The sequence below is a fragment of the Phaseolus vulgaris genome, chromosome 7 (assembly GCF_000499845.2).
Source record: "Phaseolus vulgaris cultivar G19833 chromosome 7, P. vulgaris v2.0, whole genome shotgun sequence".
Classification (NCBI taxonomy): Eukaryota; Viridiplantae; Streptophyta; class Magnoliopsida; order Fabales; family Fabaceae; genus Phaseolus; species Phaseolus vulgaris.
In genome coordinates this window covers 13,865,575-13,885,937 of record NC_023753.2, presented here as the reverse complement: position 1 = coordinate 13,885,937, position 20,363 = coordinate 13,865,575, and the positions used below count along the sequence as shown (strand labels likewise).

Below are 20,363 nucleotides of genomic sequence, written 5' to 3'. Positions count from 1 at the left end.
TTCGTTAAAAAAGCGGTGGCATTTTTGAAATTATTTTGATACAAATGCGGCCTTACCAATGACTGCATTTGTAAATCAATGCGCGTGATTTACAAATGCGGTCTTACCCAATGACCGCATTTGTAAATCATTTTTTACCCTAAAAATTTTGAACGCGCCTAAACAGTTTCTCTTCACCGCTTTTCGTTTTCGTTTTCACTGTTGCTCTGCTGCTTCCAGTTCGCGCTTGCATCCATTCCCGTTGCCGTTCTTCTCATTCACATTTGGTAAAACTCTTTCGGTTTCGTTTTCGATTTCGTTACACCGATTCGTTTTCGCTTTTGTTTTCGTTTTCGTTCACGTTTTGGTTCACTGTTACATTGACATTGCAGGCACTCATTCTTGTTTTTTTTTTCTCCCCGTAGCTTCATTGAGCGCTATCTGCTGCCGCCACCGCTATCTGCTGCTGCCGCTGCCACCAACGAAGGCTTCTCACACAAGGTTGGTGTGGTTTTTTAAATTTTTTTGATTTTTTTTAATGTTCTGAATTTTTATTTTTTTTATGTATTATAATTTGTATTTTTGAATTTAAATTATTCAGTTTAGTTGTATTTATATGTTAGTTTTTATGGATTTTTGAATTTTTATGTTAGTTTAGTGTATTTATAATTTGTATTTTTGAATTTATATTATTCAGTATTTATTATAATTTGTAATATTATGTTAGTTTAGTTGTATTTATAATTTGTATTTTTGAATTTATATTATTCAATATTTATTATAATTTGTATTTATATTATGTTAGTTTAGTTGTTAGGTTTTGAATAGAATTATCGTTGTTGTTTTGAGTCCGAAGGTGTTCGACCTTCGGCAATAATACGTGCTGGTATTGAGTTCGGGGTGTTTGATCCTCGTCAAAAATGTTAGATAGAACCCTGATTCTCAATGATTATTGCAGAATATGGATCGAAATTGGATAAATTATGTTCGTATAAGTGATGAGTACGAAAGAGGAGTAGAAGAATTTATACAATTTGTACAACGTAACGCGATTAATAGTGGTCATGATGGAACAAAGATCAGGTGTCCGTGCGTTAATTGTTTGAATGGAAGGATATTGGATGTTAATTTAATGAAGGAGCACCTGTTATGTGATGGGTTTCTTCGATCGTATACAACCTGGACATGGCATGGTGAATTATTAAATTTACCACGTGTTTCCGTAACTGAAGAATATATGGGGTCCACCATGGATGAAGCAGTACACGATGATGTAGAAGATGATCGATTGGAAGACATGATTCGTGATGTAGGAGCTGAGTCTTTTGCAAAAGTGCATGGATATGGAAGTATGTCAAGCGATGCGGAGACTCCATTGTATCTTGGATCAACTAACTTCACACGGTTGTCGGCGGTATTAAGATTGATGAATTTGAAGGCAATAAATGGATGGACTGATAAAAGTTTCACGGAATTGCTCCAGCTGTTGAAGGATATGCTTCCAGAGGGAAATACTCTACCTAATCGTAATTACGAGGCCAAAAAGATTCTTTGTCCAATGGGTATGGAGTATAAAAAGATACATGCATGTCCTAATGATTGTATATTATACCGGAAAGATTTTGAATTGTTGAAAAGTTGTCCGAGGTGTGGGTTATCACATTATAAGTTGAAACAAAAAGATGATGATTCTATTGATGAGATGGAAAAGCATGAACCCCCAATGAAGGTTATGTGGTATCTTCCCATCATTCCAAGGATGAAGCGTTTGTTTGCAAACCCAGACGATGCTAAGAATCTTAGATGGCATGCAGATGAGAGGAAATGCGATGGCATGTACCGACATCCAGTTGATTCTATTCAGTGGAAGAAATTTGATGATGAGTTTCCAGAGTTTGGTAAAGAATCAAGAAATATTCGACTTGGTTTAGCTACATATGGAATGAATCTTTTTGGTAATATGAGTACAAATCACAGTTCATGGCCTGTTATATTGGTTATTTACAACTTACCTCCTGGATTGTGCATGAAGCGAAAATACATTATGTTGTCTATGATGATATCCGGTCCGAAACAGCCAGGGAATGACATAGATGTTTATCTTAGTCCCCTAATTGAAGATTTGAAGTTAATGTGGGATCAGGGTGTTGAAGTATTTGACGGATTTGGTAAAGAAACTTCCAGGCTGCATGCCATGTTATTTTGCACCATCAATGACTTTCCGGCATATGATAACTTATCAGGTTATAGTGTGAAGGGTCATAAAGCGTGTCCAATATGCGAAGAAGACACTGCTTCTCAACAATTGAAACATGGAAGGAAAACAGTATATCTTCGGCATCGGAGGTTTCTTAGAAGTCATCATCCTTACCGGAGGTTGAAAAAAGCCTTTAATGGACACCAAGAGGGTAGTGGTCCACCAACTCCATTAACCGGTGTTGAGGTTTACGAAAAGGTAAATAACATAGACCACATCTTCGGTAAGTAAAAAAGAAAGTCATCTGTGACAAATATTTGGAAGAAGAAATCAATCTTCTTTGATCTTCCCTACTGGTCGAGGTTAGAAGTCAGACATTGTATAAATGTAATGCATGTTGAGAAGAATGTGTGTGATAGCTTAATTGGTACACTTCTTAACATTAACGGAAAGACGAAGGATGGTCTAAATGCTCGTTTAGATTTGATTGAGATGAACATACGCGGCGAGTTGGCACCCATAGAAATGGGTAAGCGTACATATTTGCCCCCAGCCTGTTACACAATGTCAAAAGATGAAAAAATTAGTTTTTGTCAATGTCTAAAGGGTGTGAAAGTGCCACAAGGACATTCCTCAAATGTGAAGAGCCTAGTGTCAATGCAAGATTTGAAGTTAATTGGGTTGAAGTCTCATGATTGTCACATCTTGATGCTACAGTTGTTGCCGGTAGCTATCCGTGGGATCTTATCAAAAAATGTTAGACATACCATAACCCGTTTGTGCTCATTCTTCTCTTCCATCTGTTGTAAAGTCATTGATCCCTCAAAACTAGATGAACTTCAAAATGAAATTGTTGTTATCTTGTGTGAATTGGAGATGTTTTTTCCTCCGTCTTTTTTGACATCATGGTTCATCTAGTGGTGCATCTGGTAAGAGATGTTAGATTGTGTGGACCAGTGTACTTAAGATGGATGTATCCTGTTGAGCGGTATATGAAAATTTTGAAAGGTTATGTGAAAAATCATTATCGTCCAGAGGCTTCAATGATTGAAAGGTACATAGCTGAAGAAAGTATTGAATTTTGTTCAGAGTACATGACAAAAGCAAATCCAATAGGTGTTCCAGCTAATTCATGGCACCACAGGCGTTCTACAACTAAATGTTTACGTGGTGTGAATATTGTAAGCAAATCTCGATCAGAAGTCTTGCAAGCACATTTGTACATATTGAATAACACAGATGAAGTTGTACCTTACATAGAAGCTCATAAAGCCATTGTGAAGGCAAATAACCCAAGACAAGCAGAGAAATGGGTCTTGATGGAACATAATAGAACTTTCATGCCTTGGTTTAAAGATGATGTGTTCAAGGATTCAACGGCATCAGAGACCTTGACTTGGTTGGCTGCTGGATTGAAGTTTGATGTCATCTCATGTAGAGCGTACGAAGTGAATAATTGTATATTTTACACGAAGTCCATGGATGAAAAGAGTACAGTTCAAAATTCTGGTGTTACTATTGAAGCCGAGTCAATGCAGTTTTCGACTTCGAAAGATACAAATCCAGTACTTGGATCAATGGCATACTATGGGTTTATAGAAGAGATATGGGAGATTGACTACACTAAGTTTTCCGTTCCAGTTTTCAAGTGTAAATGGGTTGACAATAAAAGTGGGGTTAAAATTGATGAATCAGGATTCACACTAGTGGACTTTCGAAAGATAGGGTATCGAGATGAGCCATTTATAATGGTTCAACAAGCATCTCAGGTTTTCTATGTGAAAGATCCTACGTCAGAACATTGGTATGTCGTTTTACACGGGAAAAAACCAGGGGAAGCCATAGATGATATTGAAAATGGCGAAACTCGTTCATTCACACCAATGATAACTAATAAAGATGACGATGTACTTGATGATGTACATGCAACCCGTAAAGACCACAGTGAAGGAATTTACATATAAACATTCAACCCACATGCAACATGTAAATAAACATTTAGAATTTTTTGTATTATTTTTATATGATTTTAATTCGATGCACATTAACTAATGTTTGTTACCTAATTTTTTTAACAGAGACATGGATGACGACCAGACTCCAGTCAGACCTCGATCTGGACGAGGCAGTAGAGGACCTACTAGATTGAAGCGTCTTGCATTGAGACGTGCTGCTGGTGAGAAGACACATGTTGACATTGACGTCAACACTGGAGTGGCTTTTGGTCCTAAGGCAGATGAGTTTATGAGCTATCTTGGAGTTGTTTCTCGTGAGAGGCTCTCCATTTTGATTAATTCATGGGATGAGGTTTCAGAGGTTGATCGGAACATGCTATGGGAGGATGTTCTGGTAAGCTTTACATTATTATTGTTATCATATAATGCTTTTTAATATTGATTAATTAATTTTAATTTGATGATGTTATTTTCCAGGCAAACTTTGACATTCCTGATGTGGAACCGCTTCGATCAAAGATATTATCCAATATCGCACTTAAATTTCGTACCTTTAAGTCAAGACTGACTTCGAGATACATTTTTGGCGACCTTAAAGACGAAAATCCATGTTTAAAGTACCAACATATTGATGAAGAGACATGGCGTCTTTTTAGAGAAAGCCGTGAAAATGAGGCTTGGATGGTAAGTGAAGTAACTTTTTTATTTATATAACATTAATAAGTTTATCTTATTTACTTCAGTTTGTTTATTTCAATTATGACAGGATCGTCGGAAGAAAGCTCAAGAGATAGCTTTGAAGAATCTTACCCCGCACGTTATGTCTCGTTCGGGGTATCGAAAACTTGAGCAAACACTGATGGTGGAAAAGGAGAAATTTCAACAGGGGACGTTGTCTGAGAATGTGGAAACAGGGGTCACTTCTCCTCCATCACCACCTTTTCGCCATGTAAAATGGAAGAGGGCCCGAATTAAAAAGTCGGGTGCACCAAGTTCTGAGCAATCCGGGGTTATAATCGAAAAAATTGTAAGTTATTTTTGTTATTTTCAATTTTTTTTTAAAGCATTAATTATATTAATGATTGAAAATATGATTTTTGTGTACTCTTGCAGGATTCCTTGGAATCCGACGGTAAATTTGTTGCTGAAGGTCGTCACGATATCCTGGTTGAAGCAATTGGACGACCTGAACACTCTGGTCGTGTTCATGCAGCTGGACAAGGGGTCGGAATTAAACTTTATTTTGGAGTTTCAGAACGACAACCATCCTCCTCCTCCAAGAAGGAAACTCAAATGAAGAGTAAGTTACGTGAAGAAATAATGGAGGAGATGAGAAAGGAGACTGATTTGATGTGGCTGGAGATGAAAAAGGAGAATGATCGAATGCGACAAGAGTTTCTATCGCAACAAGTTTGTGCTGAGCCGATTGAACCCCTTGTTAGTCCCACTCCCAAGAGCACAAAGGGGAGTTGTGCGGCTCCTCCAACATCAGGGGATGATATCAATGGGCAGACAGAGGATTGTGAGCTACTGATATCAATGGGCAGACAGAGGATTGTGAGCTACTGGTAGTGGGCGGCAAACTTCCTTGGGTGGTGGCACTTGGAAAAGTCTATAAAAACGCCACCACCTTACATAACGTTCCTCTCTCCCCTTATGTGGCGAAGGTAACAGTTGAAAAAGTACGATTTCCTGATGCTCCTGTTCCACTACCTTCAGATGAGGTAACCACTGTGGCCGATGCATTTCAGACATTCGTTGCCTGGCCCAGAGAGCTCATTCGATCTATGCCCGAACCTCATGTAATAATTTCGTTTCATTATATTATTTTTTATTTATATTTATATATTACATATAATTTAATACAAATGTTGTTTATTTTGTAGAAACCTTTTCAGCCACCAAGTCCGAAAAAGAAGCGTGAGGTTCCAGTTGACGATCCTATGACTTCCATACGTCTCATTGCTAGTCAGATTGGCAATGATCCTTTTCCAATTCCGTGGGATAATACATTTTTTCAAATAAACACTGATCTGCCACTGATGATTTACAACACAGATTTATCAGAATTTATATCTGGGAAACAGGAGCTCAATATAAGTATAATTCAATTTTTTATGATGTAAGTATCTTTACCTATTATTCAATTTACTTTATGTTAAATTATTATTGATTATGCTTTAACTAAAAACTTGTAGGTTTTTGCATAGAGTCTGTATCACTGAGGGGAAGGAAAATATGTATGGATTCTTAGATCCTGCATATACTAATCCCGTTGGACCAAACTCAACTGAGACTCAAGCATACATCACTAACACCCTGGAAAAAGAGGGAAAACAATTTTATTTATGCCCTTATATTAATGAGTAAGTTTAATTATATGTCATCAATTATTATTATTTCATGTTTTAAATATTTACTAACTCTTTTCATTGATCATATAGGCATCATTGGCAGTTACTTGTCTTATCAATGGTTGATAAGACTGCTGTGTGGTTCTGTTCCCTACACAAGAAGATTCCCACAAAATTTAAGGATATCATTGATACGTAAGTATAGTATAAACTTAACTTTAAATATGTTACTAATTAACCATCTACTAACGAGGTTTTTTGTATTAACCAGTTCATGGCGTGGATATAACATCCTAAAAGGTCGATCCAATTCAAATAATTTGAACTACATAAGAGTAAAGGTTTGTAATTTTTTTCTTTCTCTATTATCATTGTTTATCAATATACTGACATATTACTTTTTATTGAATTATAGTGTAATAAACAACCAGGAAGCTATGAGTGTGGCTATTACATTATGCAATGGATGATTACCATTATAAGACTAGGTGTTAAAACTGGTTGGAAAGAGGTACTATATATGTTAAATCATTTTTATAATTCTTGAACATATATATATCTAAATACTAATTTATGTCAACTTTGCAATGCAGTTATTCACAGAAGAAACACCAATGAGTGAGGAAGGCATTTCATATGTTAGAGATTCTTGGTCCACATATTTCATTAATTTTTATAACTCTAGCATAGGTAAACAATAGTGGTTTTATTATATGTAATTTGATCACTTGTAAATGTACATTTTGATGATTTCAATTGATTACTATATTTCTGTATTTGTCTGGCTGGGTTTGATCATTATGCAGGTTATTAAAATATATGGTTTCTGCACAAAACAAAATGAACTTTAAAAAAAAAAACACTATTTACAAATGCGGTCATTTACCAAGACCGCATTTGTAAATAGTGATTTATGAATGCGATTTTTACCAAGACCGCATTCATAAATCCTAAACCCCAAACCCATCCCTCATTCACAATAATATACAAATGCGGTTATTTTAGGTAACCGCATTTGTAAATGTGATTTATGAATGCGGTCTTATGACCGCATTTGTAAATGCCAGATTTACGAATGCGTGCTGATCAAATGCGGTTCTCTGACCACATTTGTAAATTTAAAATAGCCGCATTTGTTTTACATATCTGCACTAGTGCCTTCCTCGCCTGAGACAACCTCTCACTCAGTCTGACGGATCGCCTAGGATGAGTACTTGGCTCCACCAATTCACTAAGGTCTTTTTAACCTAGCGTCGTCGTGAAGATATATTGCACGAGCTTCCCACTTCACCTTCCTCTGGTTCAAGCACCTTCCTCAGGTTCAAGCAAGCCATGCAGTTTCAATCCTCCATTATTCCTAGTCATCATAGGGTTAGGGTTTGGATTATACAGCATATTGTCTTCACTGTTTCCTTTTGGCTCGCAATTAGGTTTCTCCACGCCTCGTACATGGTTGCCTCCATCGTTCACCTCTGAGGCACTCTTCCTCGCAGTAGAAAATGCACCAACTCTTTGTGTTTGACACTCTCCAGAATCACCCCCACTCCAGAATTGGGCCTCGTCATTCCCCTCCAGGCCCAAAGGTGCTTTGGGCTCACTCTGAGTACCCATACATTATATTTCCACCACCAGCTTAGCCAACTCAGTATTCACAGAATGGTAATTTTGTGGGACTGGTTCAGCCTGATTTAACACAGCAGCCTCCGTAGACTCCTTCTGGCCCTCAGTTTCCTCTTTGGTGAATAACCAGGGTTCTTTTCTCTGAACACCAGGTTTGATGGTAGCAAGTACCTTAGAATACGACCCTTTTGTCCTATTCGCACTCAAGGTCTCCCCTCCCTCCGTCTCCTCCTCTAATCGGCGGTCTACCCCTCCACACATGACCTCCACCTCCCTGCTTGATACCAACTGAGCCGTTTCCTCAACGTAGGTCTCTGATGAAGAGACGCTATCGGAGGAATCAAGAAAATTTCAGTGGCACACACACTGACCTCCGAATTTTGTAAGGTGTTCTTCTTCAATGAAAATGCTAAGCGTTTGGCCATTAATCCTCATACTTTTAGCCACTTTAGCATTATAGTTTTTGAGCAAGTGAACCTAGAGTCTCACATACTCTAGGTTTTCCCACAGCACCGTCGATTCATCTACGGATACTAAGGTTGCTACCTCGCCTGCCACCTTCAAAAAGAAATCGATATTCCATAAAGTTAGAGGAAGCCCATAACATCTCACCCACACAACTTTGTGGCCCGCAACATGCTCCGCCGACCATGGTTCGATTTTCTTGAAGACACTCTCAAACCATTCCTTATTGAGGTTAATCAGCTCCTCCATGTTATTCCCTTCTCGTGGAGTAAGGAGGACGAGATTATCCCCCATATACCTCACTCTAACCATGTTCATACCTCCTTTCACAAACTCGTCACCCAGTTGTTCATAGTCCAACTCATCTCTAAACTGCCCAATCACACTGGATTCCATCCAAGGTAAAACCTTCTGTTTTGTTTTGATGATTGGTCCCTTCCACCTCCTTTGTGAATCATCTTTGACAACGTTCGCAAATGATTTTCCCCTTGTTTTCACCTTCCAAACCTCTTTTGTTTTCTTCTGATCATGAGCAATATGGGCCTCTGCTTGCAACTTTCTAGGATTTATTACCTTCTCTGTATGTTTCACCCTGTTTTCACTATCCGTCCTATTGGCTCCCTCCTCATTCCTCGTGTATCTTAGGATGTTTACATGTAACTTCTTGTTCCCAATATATATATGATGTAAGTCCCTCTCTAGCCTCCCCACATTTCTCACTTCAAAGAATCTAAAAAACCCAAATCTTCTCCCCCATTTGTTAAGTCTTCTTGCAATAAACACTTCATTAACCCTTGCTCATCTTCTGAAAATCTTGATCATGTCCATTTTTCCATACCCTTGGAAAGTTAGCAAAAAAGAAAGTGGTGAAATCATTCGAGTTGTTATGAGTTTCACGTTTAGTTCCAGTTCCTTCCTGATCTCCTTGCCTCCTCCCAAACATTTTTGAGATATTTTCTAATTTTGCTATACACCAAATAATGTAAAAATGGTGTAACCTTGATCTTCTTATTGTCGACTTAAATGCAACGAAATATTTTTATGTGAAGTTCCAAATTCATTATTTGAAAATATAGCATTCTTTTAAAATATTGCGGGGCTTCGAGTTTTGTATTTATCAAACAAGTATTCAAAAAAGAACTTTATCATTAACATAGTCAATTCAATATCATTGTCAAATATCGTGATAACTATGAGAGTTTGAATTTATATTGGTGTCGTATTTACATGTATTTATATTTCATCCCATTATAGCGTACACCTAACAATTATACAAAAACTAAAATAAACATGCTACATGTAAACTTAGTCTCACGAAAGTAAGAACTTAAATGCATAATATTTTCTTTACAAAACATACTTAAATAAAAAAAATCAAGATCATTTAATTATGAAATTTGGTATTTGTGGGTTAAAATTTAAATAATACTATATTTCATTCAAGAGTTTGGGTGTGGTGATGTGAAATTATTGACCAGAGGCAATCCAAATCCCAATATGATCTTGGGGAAGAGGTGGTGGACATATTTGAGTCTACCATTGCATGAAGTGAGTTGCCACCTTTGACAGTGACACGCGTTATATTAACTAAGGAATCTGTGTGCTCAACTTGCTGAAAATCTTCCAAAAGTGGAAGAAAAGTCAAACATGAAAAACCTATATAACTAGGTCCCAATCCTGCTCCATATTATTCACATCACTTAAACGTTTCCTTTGATCTCTATCTTTATCTTCACCTCTCTTCTACTACCTTACAGTTTATGCTCGCGGTGTTCCAATGGCTGCATCTGCTAAACTCTTACTTTTGTCCTTTCTTACGTTGTTCATTTCCCCCTCCATAGCTCAAACCTCTTTCAGACCAAAAGCACTTGTTCTTCCTGTCACCAAAGATGTTTCTGCCTCTGCTCCCCAGTATGTCACCCGAATCAAACAAAGAACCCCACTTGTGCCGGTTAAGCTAACCGTTGATCTTGGTGGTGGTTACTTTTGGGTGAACTGTGAAAAGGGCTATGTCTCATCCACCTCTAAACCTGCCCATTGTGGCTCTGCTCAGTGCTCACTGTTCGGGTCAAATGGTTGCAGCGGGGAGAAAATTTGCGGTCGCTCTCCTAGCAACACTGTAACTGGGGTCTCCACATACGGTGACATTCATGCTGATGTTGTTGCTACCAATTCCACTGATGGAAACAATCCTGTTAGGGTGGTTTCTGTGCCCAAGTTTCTATTCATATGTGGATCTAATGTTGTCCAGAAAGGCCTTGCTAGTGGGGTTAGAGGAATGGCTGGTCTTGGCAGGACTAAAGTTTCCTTTCCTTCTCAATTTGCATCAGCTTTCAGCTTCCCCAGAAAATTTGCCATTTGCTTGAGTTCCTCCACTATGACAGATGGTGTTATGTTTTTTGGTGATGGCCCTTATAATTTTGGTTATTTGAACGCGGATATCTCAAAGGTTCTCACTTTCACCCCTCTAATTACAAACCCTGTTAGCACTGCTCCAAGTGCTTTCTTGGGGGAACCATCGGTTGAATACTTCATTGGAGTGAAATCTATAAGAATTTCAGACAAAAATGTAGCATTGAACAAAACCCTTTTGTCTATAGATAGAAATGGCGTTGGTGGGACTAAGATTAGCACTGTTAATCCATACACTGTGATGGAGACCTCAATTTACAAAGCTGTGTCTGAGGCCTTTGTGAAAGCAGTTGGAGCCGCTACTGTTGCACCTGTGGCTCCATTTGGGACTTGCTTTGCAAACCAAGACATTGGGTCAACAAGAATGGGCCCGGCTGTGCCTACCATAAATCTTGTGTTGCAGAATGAGCAAGTGGTATGGAGCATCATTGGTGCAAATTCGATGGTGCGGTTTGATGATGTAATTTGCTTGGGTTTTGTTGATGCTGGATCAGGTCCAAGTACAGCCCATGTTGGATTTGTGGCGGGTGGTTCTCACCCAATGACTTCAATCACTATTGGAGCACAACAGTTGGAGAACAACTTCCTACAATTTGATTTAGCAACCTCTAGGCTTGGCTTCAGCTCGCTCTTCTTGGAACACACCAACTGTGCCAACTTTAACTTTACCTCTTCTACTTAGACTTTGATTATTCTGTCATAATCAAAATTTGTACTGTAAGTTAAGACCAATGTGTGTAGACGAGGTGATGAATAAGTGAGGTTAATATCTTTACCAATACCCTCCAAACTTAATTGCCTCATCTCTAGTCTGCAAATAAAGACCATGGTTGTTCCATCATATTCATCTCTACATCTTTAATTACTTTTTGGTTTTATTCTTCCTCAATATGAATCATAAGAATCAAAACAACAAGTTATAGCACATCATTACCACTGTTATAAAATGTAACTGTGACCATGACTGCTCATAATTAAGAGCTTCTTATCCCAACACGTGGTGAATAGATAAACCATTGGAGTTAGTCTCATGCTGCCCCGTTCCTTTGCACACGCTAGATGGGTGATTGTTTCAACCAAATAGCTAACTCTTGGATACAAGTCACACTGCAAGAATTAGAGAAAAAATTGTTGATTAATAACCTTGGTTGATAAAAACTATCCGGCTCAAAACCATCGGTTAATATGATAGAAAAAGATAAAACTTTCTTGTTGAGGAGTACTTCTAATCGAAGAGTCTGGTTCTTAGCATTGTAAGAATTGTACGTAGTTTATACATTATTTTCAAGTCAAGTAGAACAAAATATTATTTGGGTCTTGTTTAATTTTGAGTTTTGTATTTGAACTAATAGAAGAGTGGGTTTGTATAGTAATAAACCGTCTAAGTTAGAAATAGAAATGTGACTCGTCCTCTCATTTGGGAGAATCTTGAGCATAGAACATGTGATGTTACTCTATATGTGATGTCACTTGTCACCTTCTTAATGAAGAGTTTTTAAGTTAAAATTCTTATTTCTTATTTTAGACACCCAAGTCTTTTGTAAATAGGAGTGCACCTTTCTTAATTTTTAGCTTTTTTAATTTTTAGCTTTCAATAATATGATGAAATATTGTCAAATTGTGTATGACTTCTACTTATTCTTTACTCCTAATTTTAAGAGTTGACCTAATCTCTCTTCAGCTAAAAAAGTTGACCTAACCTCTCTATATTTCACCAAACCGTGCCACTTCCTTCATGTTCATCCATTGATTCATGCTTCCGCAAGCTTCATCATCAATCCTTCCAGGTTTCAACCATTGGAGCCAAGGAGGATTGCATCATTGGATGTGCCAAAAACATGAACCAGCTTTTGGATCAAGTTGAGTCCAATCCCAGTTATAACACGCTTCATTCATGCCAACGCTCCTCCAATCTAAAATGTCATAACTAGCACTGAGAAGATTTTCAGCATGAAGTGTTTTTTATTGAAAGGCATGAGATGCTTTTTCCTTGCTATAGATTAGTGTTACCAAAAGGAAACTACTGAACCATTAAAAAAAGAAATCCAGCCATAGTGTGTCACAACTCCCAAAACTTTTAATTACACATGATTGAATTAAACTGTAACAAAATTAAGAAAGGCAGTACTAGTTTGTCTATTATTGTTTTAACATTTCGGAAAATAATGTGCAATTGCGCAAAAACAAAAGGCTTGAGTAATACGAATAAAATGCAAGCTATATTAAAGTAGTCTTTTGCGTAGAGTATTTGTCGATATAGCTTGTAATTACGAGATTGTCAGAATGCGTTTGGACCAGCCAATCGCACAAGTTCATAATATACATTGTTCACTGTTGTTTTAATCCCTGTTCTCCTTGTTGGATTTCATAACCTATTACACAACTGATTGATAGCATATGCTAAACAAACTGCAGGTCTTAAACATGCCACCGTTTTCTTTCACTGAGTGCTGCAGCTGCTATTGAATTTATCAACAAGAACAACATTAAATTCACACTGCTCCTGCATTGAAACTCTTATTTATTAGTAGCACGCAAAAACCCAACAAAGTTGCAAAAAATTGAGTACATCATTGTAAATCAGTTGGTAGAATTCAAGGTTTTCTTGTTAAATAAATTATGAATCCTAGTAACCTACCATGCACTATGAACATGCTCAACATAACTGTAAAGCTTAAAATTTATGGGATAAACTGCTCGTGTGCCACAAGGCTACGAAACTGTTTGGAGGACCCTGATTAATTCAATCTGTATTGTGGACATTTTTTGCATATGATACGAACAATAGTTTCATTGCTGATCCATTCAGTTGTAGCAGAGACTTAAGTTATTAATGAATGCAGTTTTGAAATTTGCTGGATCAGCTAAAGCATTATCACAAACATTTATTGAAATAACTTTGAAAAAATGTCTCTTGTTTGAGACTGTATTTTAATTTCTTTTCTCCCTTGGAAATGTAAGAATATACTTACCATCTTTGCTAGAACTCTGCTCCATGTCAATCTGTTCTTGCCATGGCCACTTTAGATTGGAAGATGAGGAACACTGTTGTGGAACTGAAAATGAATATGAGCTTGTACTGGCACACTGCTTCTTACACGATGAAGAATCAGCTGTGGAGCAAATGTCTTGGTCAACGCTTGACATCCCAGTATCTTTGTTATGATTTTGAGAATTACCCTGGTTCTGCCCCTCCTCCACCATACAATTTGGCCTCTTACGAGTAGGAGGGTGGTCTTTTTTGGAATCCGGAAGTGCTGGCACCTTCTGATCATTAGCAGAAACAGTAGCACACGGAGCCTTTTCCAGAAAGACAACTTTTGGAGTGTCCAAGTTTTCACCGCTGTTAGTGTTGTCTACAACAACTTCATCCCTTGGTTCAGAGCCAGCAGCTTTTGCTGCTGCCTCAGATTCCCACATCTTAAATATAGCTTCAGTGAGTTTTTCTCTGGCCAAATCTACATCAATCATTGGCTTTGGGTAATTTTGACCCAACTCAACTCCTGATGCTCTAAGCACTGTAAGCGGTGCATCCCAGGGATGATGAATCCACTCTGTTGGCATTCTTGCCAACTCAGGGAGCCATTGCCTCACATAGTCACCTTCTGGATCAAACTTAGCCCCTAGAATCTGTCATCAAAATTACAGATATGAGACTTCTTACTTTTATTTTTATTATTTTCTAACCTTCTAGATGAAATGAAGCCTATAGGGAGACTAATAGTTTTCTTTTTACTTTTCCTGAAGGGGAAAAAGTGATAACAGACTCAGTTAAATATGCATCTTAGCAGAAGGTAACTTTCTAACTACTAGGATTCCTAACCTACAGAACATTTGAGCGGAAATGGAACCAAGAAAGCCATGAATTTTCAATGAGACAAATAATCAAATGCAAAACTCAAAATACAAAGGGTCTGTTTGGATGAGCTTCTGCATAAAGACATCTAGGAGAAAATAAAAAGAAGAAAAAATTAAATGAACTTATCCATAAGCTAATATTAACTCATTCACAAGTTAAAAATAAAAAAATTAGATAAGGTATATGAGAGAGCTCCTACAAATTAGCTTATGCATAAGTTAATTTTAACTTTGGAAAATTTAATTTGATTTTTCCTCATATTTTTATCTCATAGAAGTCCTTATGCCCCTGTACTAGTACATGAATCAGAACTTTAAATTATCCTGAGACAGAAAGGAGATAGACTGTAAGTGTTGAAGATTTATTCCTTTTAAGCTTAAGTACTCATCCCTATAGATACAAAATTTGTCTCTTTTAGTCCCTACAGTTACTATTTTTAATCTCTTTCAGTCCTTGCTACAGGGACTAAAAGGATTAAAATTAATTATGAGCAGCAACTAAAAATGGTATGTGTAAGAATTAAGAGGGGATGGATTTAAGTACTAAAAGGAAATTTTTTTATAGGGATCAAAATTAATCCTTCCTTTTATAAAACTTGTAAGAGAAATATGAACAGGTAAATTTACCAGTTATAAAAGAGGAATTGAATAAATTATGAAAAAGTAAGAATCTAATTTTCCTATTTACAGTAGGGTAACTTGGACTGTGTCAGTTTTTGCTTCACTACACAAAATCAACATCTTCTAATTTTGTGCAGTGTTACTATTTAGTGAGTGTAACTAAAGTCCTTATATATAAAAAGTGGCACATGAGGATAGAGAAGATGTAAGGAAACAAGAGAGTTTGGCTGCAGTAAATCAAATGCTATAACAGGCAGTGATAATGTAAGTTATGTTAATTAAGCAACCTTGAAAGTGCATAGAAATGAAGTTATGGAATATAAAATATCCCATCTGATTGATACCTCAGGATTGTCCAAGCGCTCAAGCTCATGACCATCTGGTAAGCCTCCTGAGATATACTGCCAACCCAAGATATCACTTTCAAGGTCTGCATCCAAAAGTGTGTCCCAGAAATACTTCATCCCCCATTTCCAGGGTAAAAGCAACATTTTGACAGCAAAACTGGAAACTATCACTCTTATTCTGCTGTGTATCCATCCTGTAGCCCAAAGTTCTCTCATTCCTGCATCAACCAAAGGATAGCCAGTCCTCCCTTGTCTCCAAGTCTTAAATTTATCAGGATCAGGATTCCAAGGAAAAAACTTTAAGTGCCCCAGAAGTGCTCTCTCGTGAGTGAAGGGAAAGTTGAAACAAAGATAACGTGAGTACTCTCTAAGTCCAATGGCTCTGAGGAAAACATTTACACTCTCTTCGCCAACACTGTTGCCTTCATTTGTCCATAATATTTGCTTCATACGTGTCACTTGAAAAACTTTCCTCACACTCAATTCGCCAAAGTGAAGATATGGGGACAAGAGTGAGGTGGAGTCTCCACCTACCTTCAGCCTTTTCTTGGAGTAGTGAAGTAGATGCTGCTCCACAAATTCTGTTAAAGCCTTGTCGGCATTTCTCCAACCCGGTGACCATGCTCGTCCTAGTAACGCATTGCTTGGTTTTTCTAATTCATTTTCAAGACCCAGTTCTTCCACTGAACAATCCTCAACTTTTCCTGTAATCAACAGGAGAGAAAACAAATTCTCACGTGTTTTATATGTATGACAAGTTAATATGCACACAGGTTGATATAATAACAGAAGGTTATCAGATTGCAGCTAGTTTCCATGTCTTAGAACTAGACTTGCTTCCTAGTTCTTAACCTCTAGCAGTAACTTGATATCAACAATCAAATCAAAATAACATGAATTATGTGTATAGTCACATCATACCTTCAGCTGGAGTTAATTGCCACGGAGGAACAAGTGAAACAATATCCATTTGCTTGTGCAAGCATTTCGTCCAAAAAGCATTAAAGGTGGTGAAAGCACGTCCACTCTCAGTATATAATTCCCATGGCTCATACAACAGATCCCCATTGTAGCTTTGCACAGATATGCCTTGTTCCACTAGTTTTTCTTTGATGTTATGATCACGGACAAGTGAAACTGGATCTGGTAAAACATTGAGGGTAAGAGATATGGATCAGCTAGCTACAACTAGACTGCGATGAAATATGTGTCCAACTTATTTTGTTTCTTATTAAGCAATCCTGTTAGTGCCAGTTAATTCTTATGTCTCAACTCCTTAAGCTGCCATTAAAAGACTAAATAATTAATATGACAAACAAAAGAAAAGTAGTAGTGCTAGAATAGAATGCTTGAAACAAGTAAAACATAGAGTACATGCATTTGTGTATCAACAGTCACCAAACAAAAATAAGGATTTACTGCTAATTCCTCATGTCACCTGCTACATAATGACTTTTAATGTGTTATGGCAATTAAGAATCAATGTATATTTTTAAAATTCTCCATATTTGACAATCATGCGCCATTTTTCAGTAGCAGATTATCAAACTGAAACACAAAACCAAAATAGTAAGGGTGAGAACGCCTCAAGTAATTGTCACTCAGTGAACAGACCGATATGTTCAGTTTGGAGGACTGTCTTGAAGGAGTATCCTACCTTGAAGCTCAGCCCTAAAGCACCTCTAGATTATCAATAGAAAAGGCCTCCACTAGCTTCTTCAATTTTTGGAGATCCAAAACAATAAATGATACCAAATATATGATAGGATGGGATGCACTTCAAAACTGAGTAAAACATTTAAAATAGAAAGCTAAATTTACACCATCTACATTCTGACTGCAGCACTTACCATATAGATGGTTAAACACTACTTTGGTTGCTTGAATGGCCTTTATGCACTCCAAAAGAGCGGTGACAGTACTATGGGTTTTGATGAGCACAAGCCTGGTTCCAAGAGACTTCAGTGAGCGATCTAGGTGAGCAAGAGACTGCTTCAGCCACCATCTTGACACTCTTCCTGGATAAAACTGTCCCTCCTCTTTAGGGCACCATATATAAACAGGGAGTACAGAGCCCTCCCTGGCAGCAGCAGCTAATGCCGGATTGTCCTCAATTCTAAGGTCCCTTCTGAACCAAACAATAGTCCTGTTGCTACCCATATTGTACACTTCCAATTTTTCATGGCACAGCCAAAACTTTAAACCTCATAACATGTCAGAGTAACTTCTCCACAAGTTACTCGTACCAAATTAAAGAATTACGAAGTTGGCCTCAGCACTTCACGGTTCTCCTAATCAAGATCCTTGTCAAAAGAAAATATGTGAAAATTTATATACAAGACAAGATATTATATACAAAGGTTGGATCTGAATTTTTGCCAAAAATATAAAGATATCTATATAGAAGCATGAGAAGAGAACCTCAAATCACAGCCAAAGTGGACCAAGAAACAAGTAGCTTATCAGGATGTCCAACTTGGATGCCACTTTGCTTTGTGTAAGCTATTCAAACCTAAATCCTACTCATAGAACCCATCCCCACATGTCTCACTCACCAATTTAAAGACCACAGTTAAAAATAACAAAAAGAAAAGAGGAAATTTTTCAATCGAGAAACAAAAGTGACTGAAGAATAATAAAGGTTGCAAAAGCATAAAAATCCACAAACCACCGAGTTGGAATATTCAAAATATTATACAATAAAATAATTCTTCAATATAGAGATGAAGAACTGGAAAGTTCTTCAAATCCACCCTCAAACACACCTTAAATTCGGACTATATGAGGAAGATGTCAAATACCCTTCAGCAGCTAGATATTTAATACTCACAACTCAATCATCATCAAAGTTTAGCTGCACCAAATCAAATCAAATAAAGATTCGACCTAAGTCACAGCTTAGCTAGTAATAAATAATACAGGCCACAAAGGAGGCAACAGTGATTGAATCATGGAAGTGTGTTGGGAGGGTAGAGAGGATCTGATTAGTGAGTGATCACGTGTGGAAGATCACAAGGTATGTGCACTGATGAAAGTGGGAGACAGACACGTATGATTAACAGAGACGAAAGGATAAGAACATTGAACATGTCACTAGGGGCTACTAGCAGCTTCCACAACTTCATCAAAACGGACCAAATTTTTACCACAACATCATGAAAATATCCTCAATAAATCCAAAACCTGGTGGGCGTAACAACAACAGTTGTGCGTCGTGACTTTGTAAAAGATAATCATGACATGGACTTTTGTTCTATATCAACACAATGAAACTCAAATTATTTTTTCTTTGTTAAAGACATGTATGATTTTTACTTTGATCACTGATGATGACACCGTTAGTCATAAGTACTCTAACAAGATTTTTTTTCTTGCGTACGATGATTCGTTAACTAGCTATGCGTGGAACACTAAGCAAGATTTTTTTTTGAGATGCTTGTAAATTTCGAAATCAATTTTAAGATTTCACAGTTAAAGTAATCTCTATTATATTAATTCGCATGTGTTAGTATTAGTGTTAGTAGCATAACAAATGCACAAATAAGTAATAATAATGTAAATCACCTTACAAACATGGCAAGATAATAATCTATTTTAAACACGTGGTAAAAAAATTAATAATTAACCAGTAAGCAGTAATAAAGTTTTTTTTTTCTCAAATGACATTTGATACAAAAAAAAAATGTTTCGTCCACAACTAAAAGTAATTTTCTAAAAGTGAGATTCTTAAGAAAAGATTCTTAAAAAGTTTTGTGCAATATATTTAATCGTTATTCAACTTTATTGGGAATAATATGCTCACTTTTAATTATCTCATAAACATTAAATTTGATAACTTTATAATCAAATACTACAAAAAAAATAAAATATTCCCACCTATAAAGGTGAGAACTCATTCATAAATTAACATTCCATGCTACTTTTTCAAATATGCTAAAATACTTATGCTAAATGATGATGATACCTTAAATTAAAAATTGGTTGGGGATGGTGCTAAAAAAACACTTTAATTCTCAAGTTAGTAGTCGTTGTGAGTAAAAAATTCAATTAGTCTTTCATTTGGATGGACATATATTAGCATGGTTTCAATCATTCAATAACTTTAACTAATGATTTTGACAAACTTTGAACATACATATTGAATTAAACAATATATTGATTACTATTATTTATCACATAAAATTCAGAATTAAAGAATAAAAATAATACTGTCAAGACTCTAAAGATATTGAATTTGATGAAAAGAGATAAAGAATGAAATTTTACAACAACAAAAATAACACTTTTTAGAAAGTTTGATACAAAGGGGATAAAGAATAAAGTAGAATTGAATGGATAGTTTTAGCTATCATATTGTTTAAAATAAAATAAAAATGGAGTAAAATTTAATCAAATATATATTTACATCCTAATTTTGATAGGGAATATCCATATTGAATGGATACGAACAAAAATATGGAAAATGTCGGATTTTTTATAATTAAATATGTATAATTCTCAATTTTTTAAATTGAGTATGAATATAAATTTATATATATATATATCGTTCTGTTTT

The 20,363-nt window shown here is 36.5% G+C and overlaps 2 protein-coding genes across 5 annotated transcripts; one reads left to right on the top strand and one right to left on the bottom strand.

Annotated features, from left to right (window-relative positions):
• The first annotated feature begins 10,187 nt into the window (after positions 1 to 10,187).
• LOC137828040 (probable aspartic proteinase GIP2) lies at positions 10,188 to 11,823 on the top strand. Its single transcript, XM_068634443.1, has one exon. It carries the CDS (start codon positions 10,348 to 10,350, stop codon positions 11,662 to 11,664), a length of 1,317 nt encoding a protein of 438 aa, XP_068490544.1. The 5' UTR covers positions 10,188 to 10,347; the 3' UTR covers positions 11,665 to 11,823.
• A 1,356-nt stretch (positions 11,824 to 13,179) lies between these two features.
• On the bottom strand, positions 13,180 to 19,206 carry LOC137828039 (cryptochrome-1-like). Of its 4 annotated transcripts, none has more exons than XM_068634440.1 (6): positions 18,230 to 19,206; positions 17,659 to 18,111; positions 16,730 to 16,951; positions 15,806 to 16,512; positions 13,955 to 14,612; positions 13,180 to 13,485 (listed from the first exon to the last, which is right to left on the bottom strand). In XM_068634440.1, exons 2-6 carry the CDS (start codon positions 17,966 to 17,968, stop codon positions 13,475 to 13,477), a joined length of 1,908 nt encoding a protein of 635 aa, XP_068490541.1. In that variant the 5' UTR covers positions 17,969 to 18,111; positions 18,230 to 19,206; the 3' UTR covers positions 13,180 to 13,474. The 4 variants fall into 4 exon arrangements, with proteins under 4 accessions (XP_068490541.1, XP_068490540.1, XP_068490543.1 ...); XM_068634439.1 differs by having other exon boundaries at positions 18,574 to 19,172; XM_068634442.1 differs by having other exon boundaries at positions 13,180 to 13,479; positions 18,230 to 19,130.
• Between the last annotated feature and the right edge of the window lie 1,157 nt (positions 19,207 to 20,363).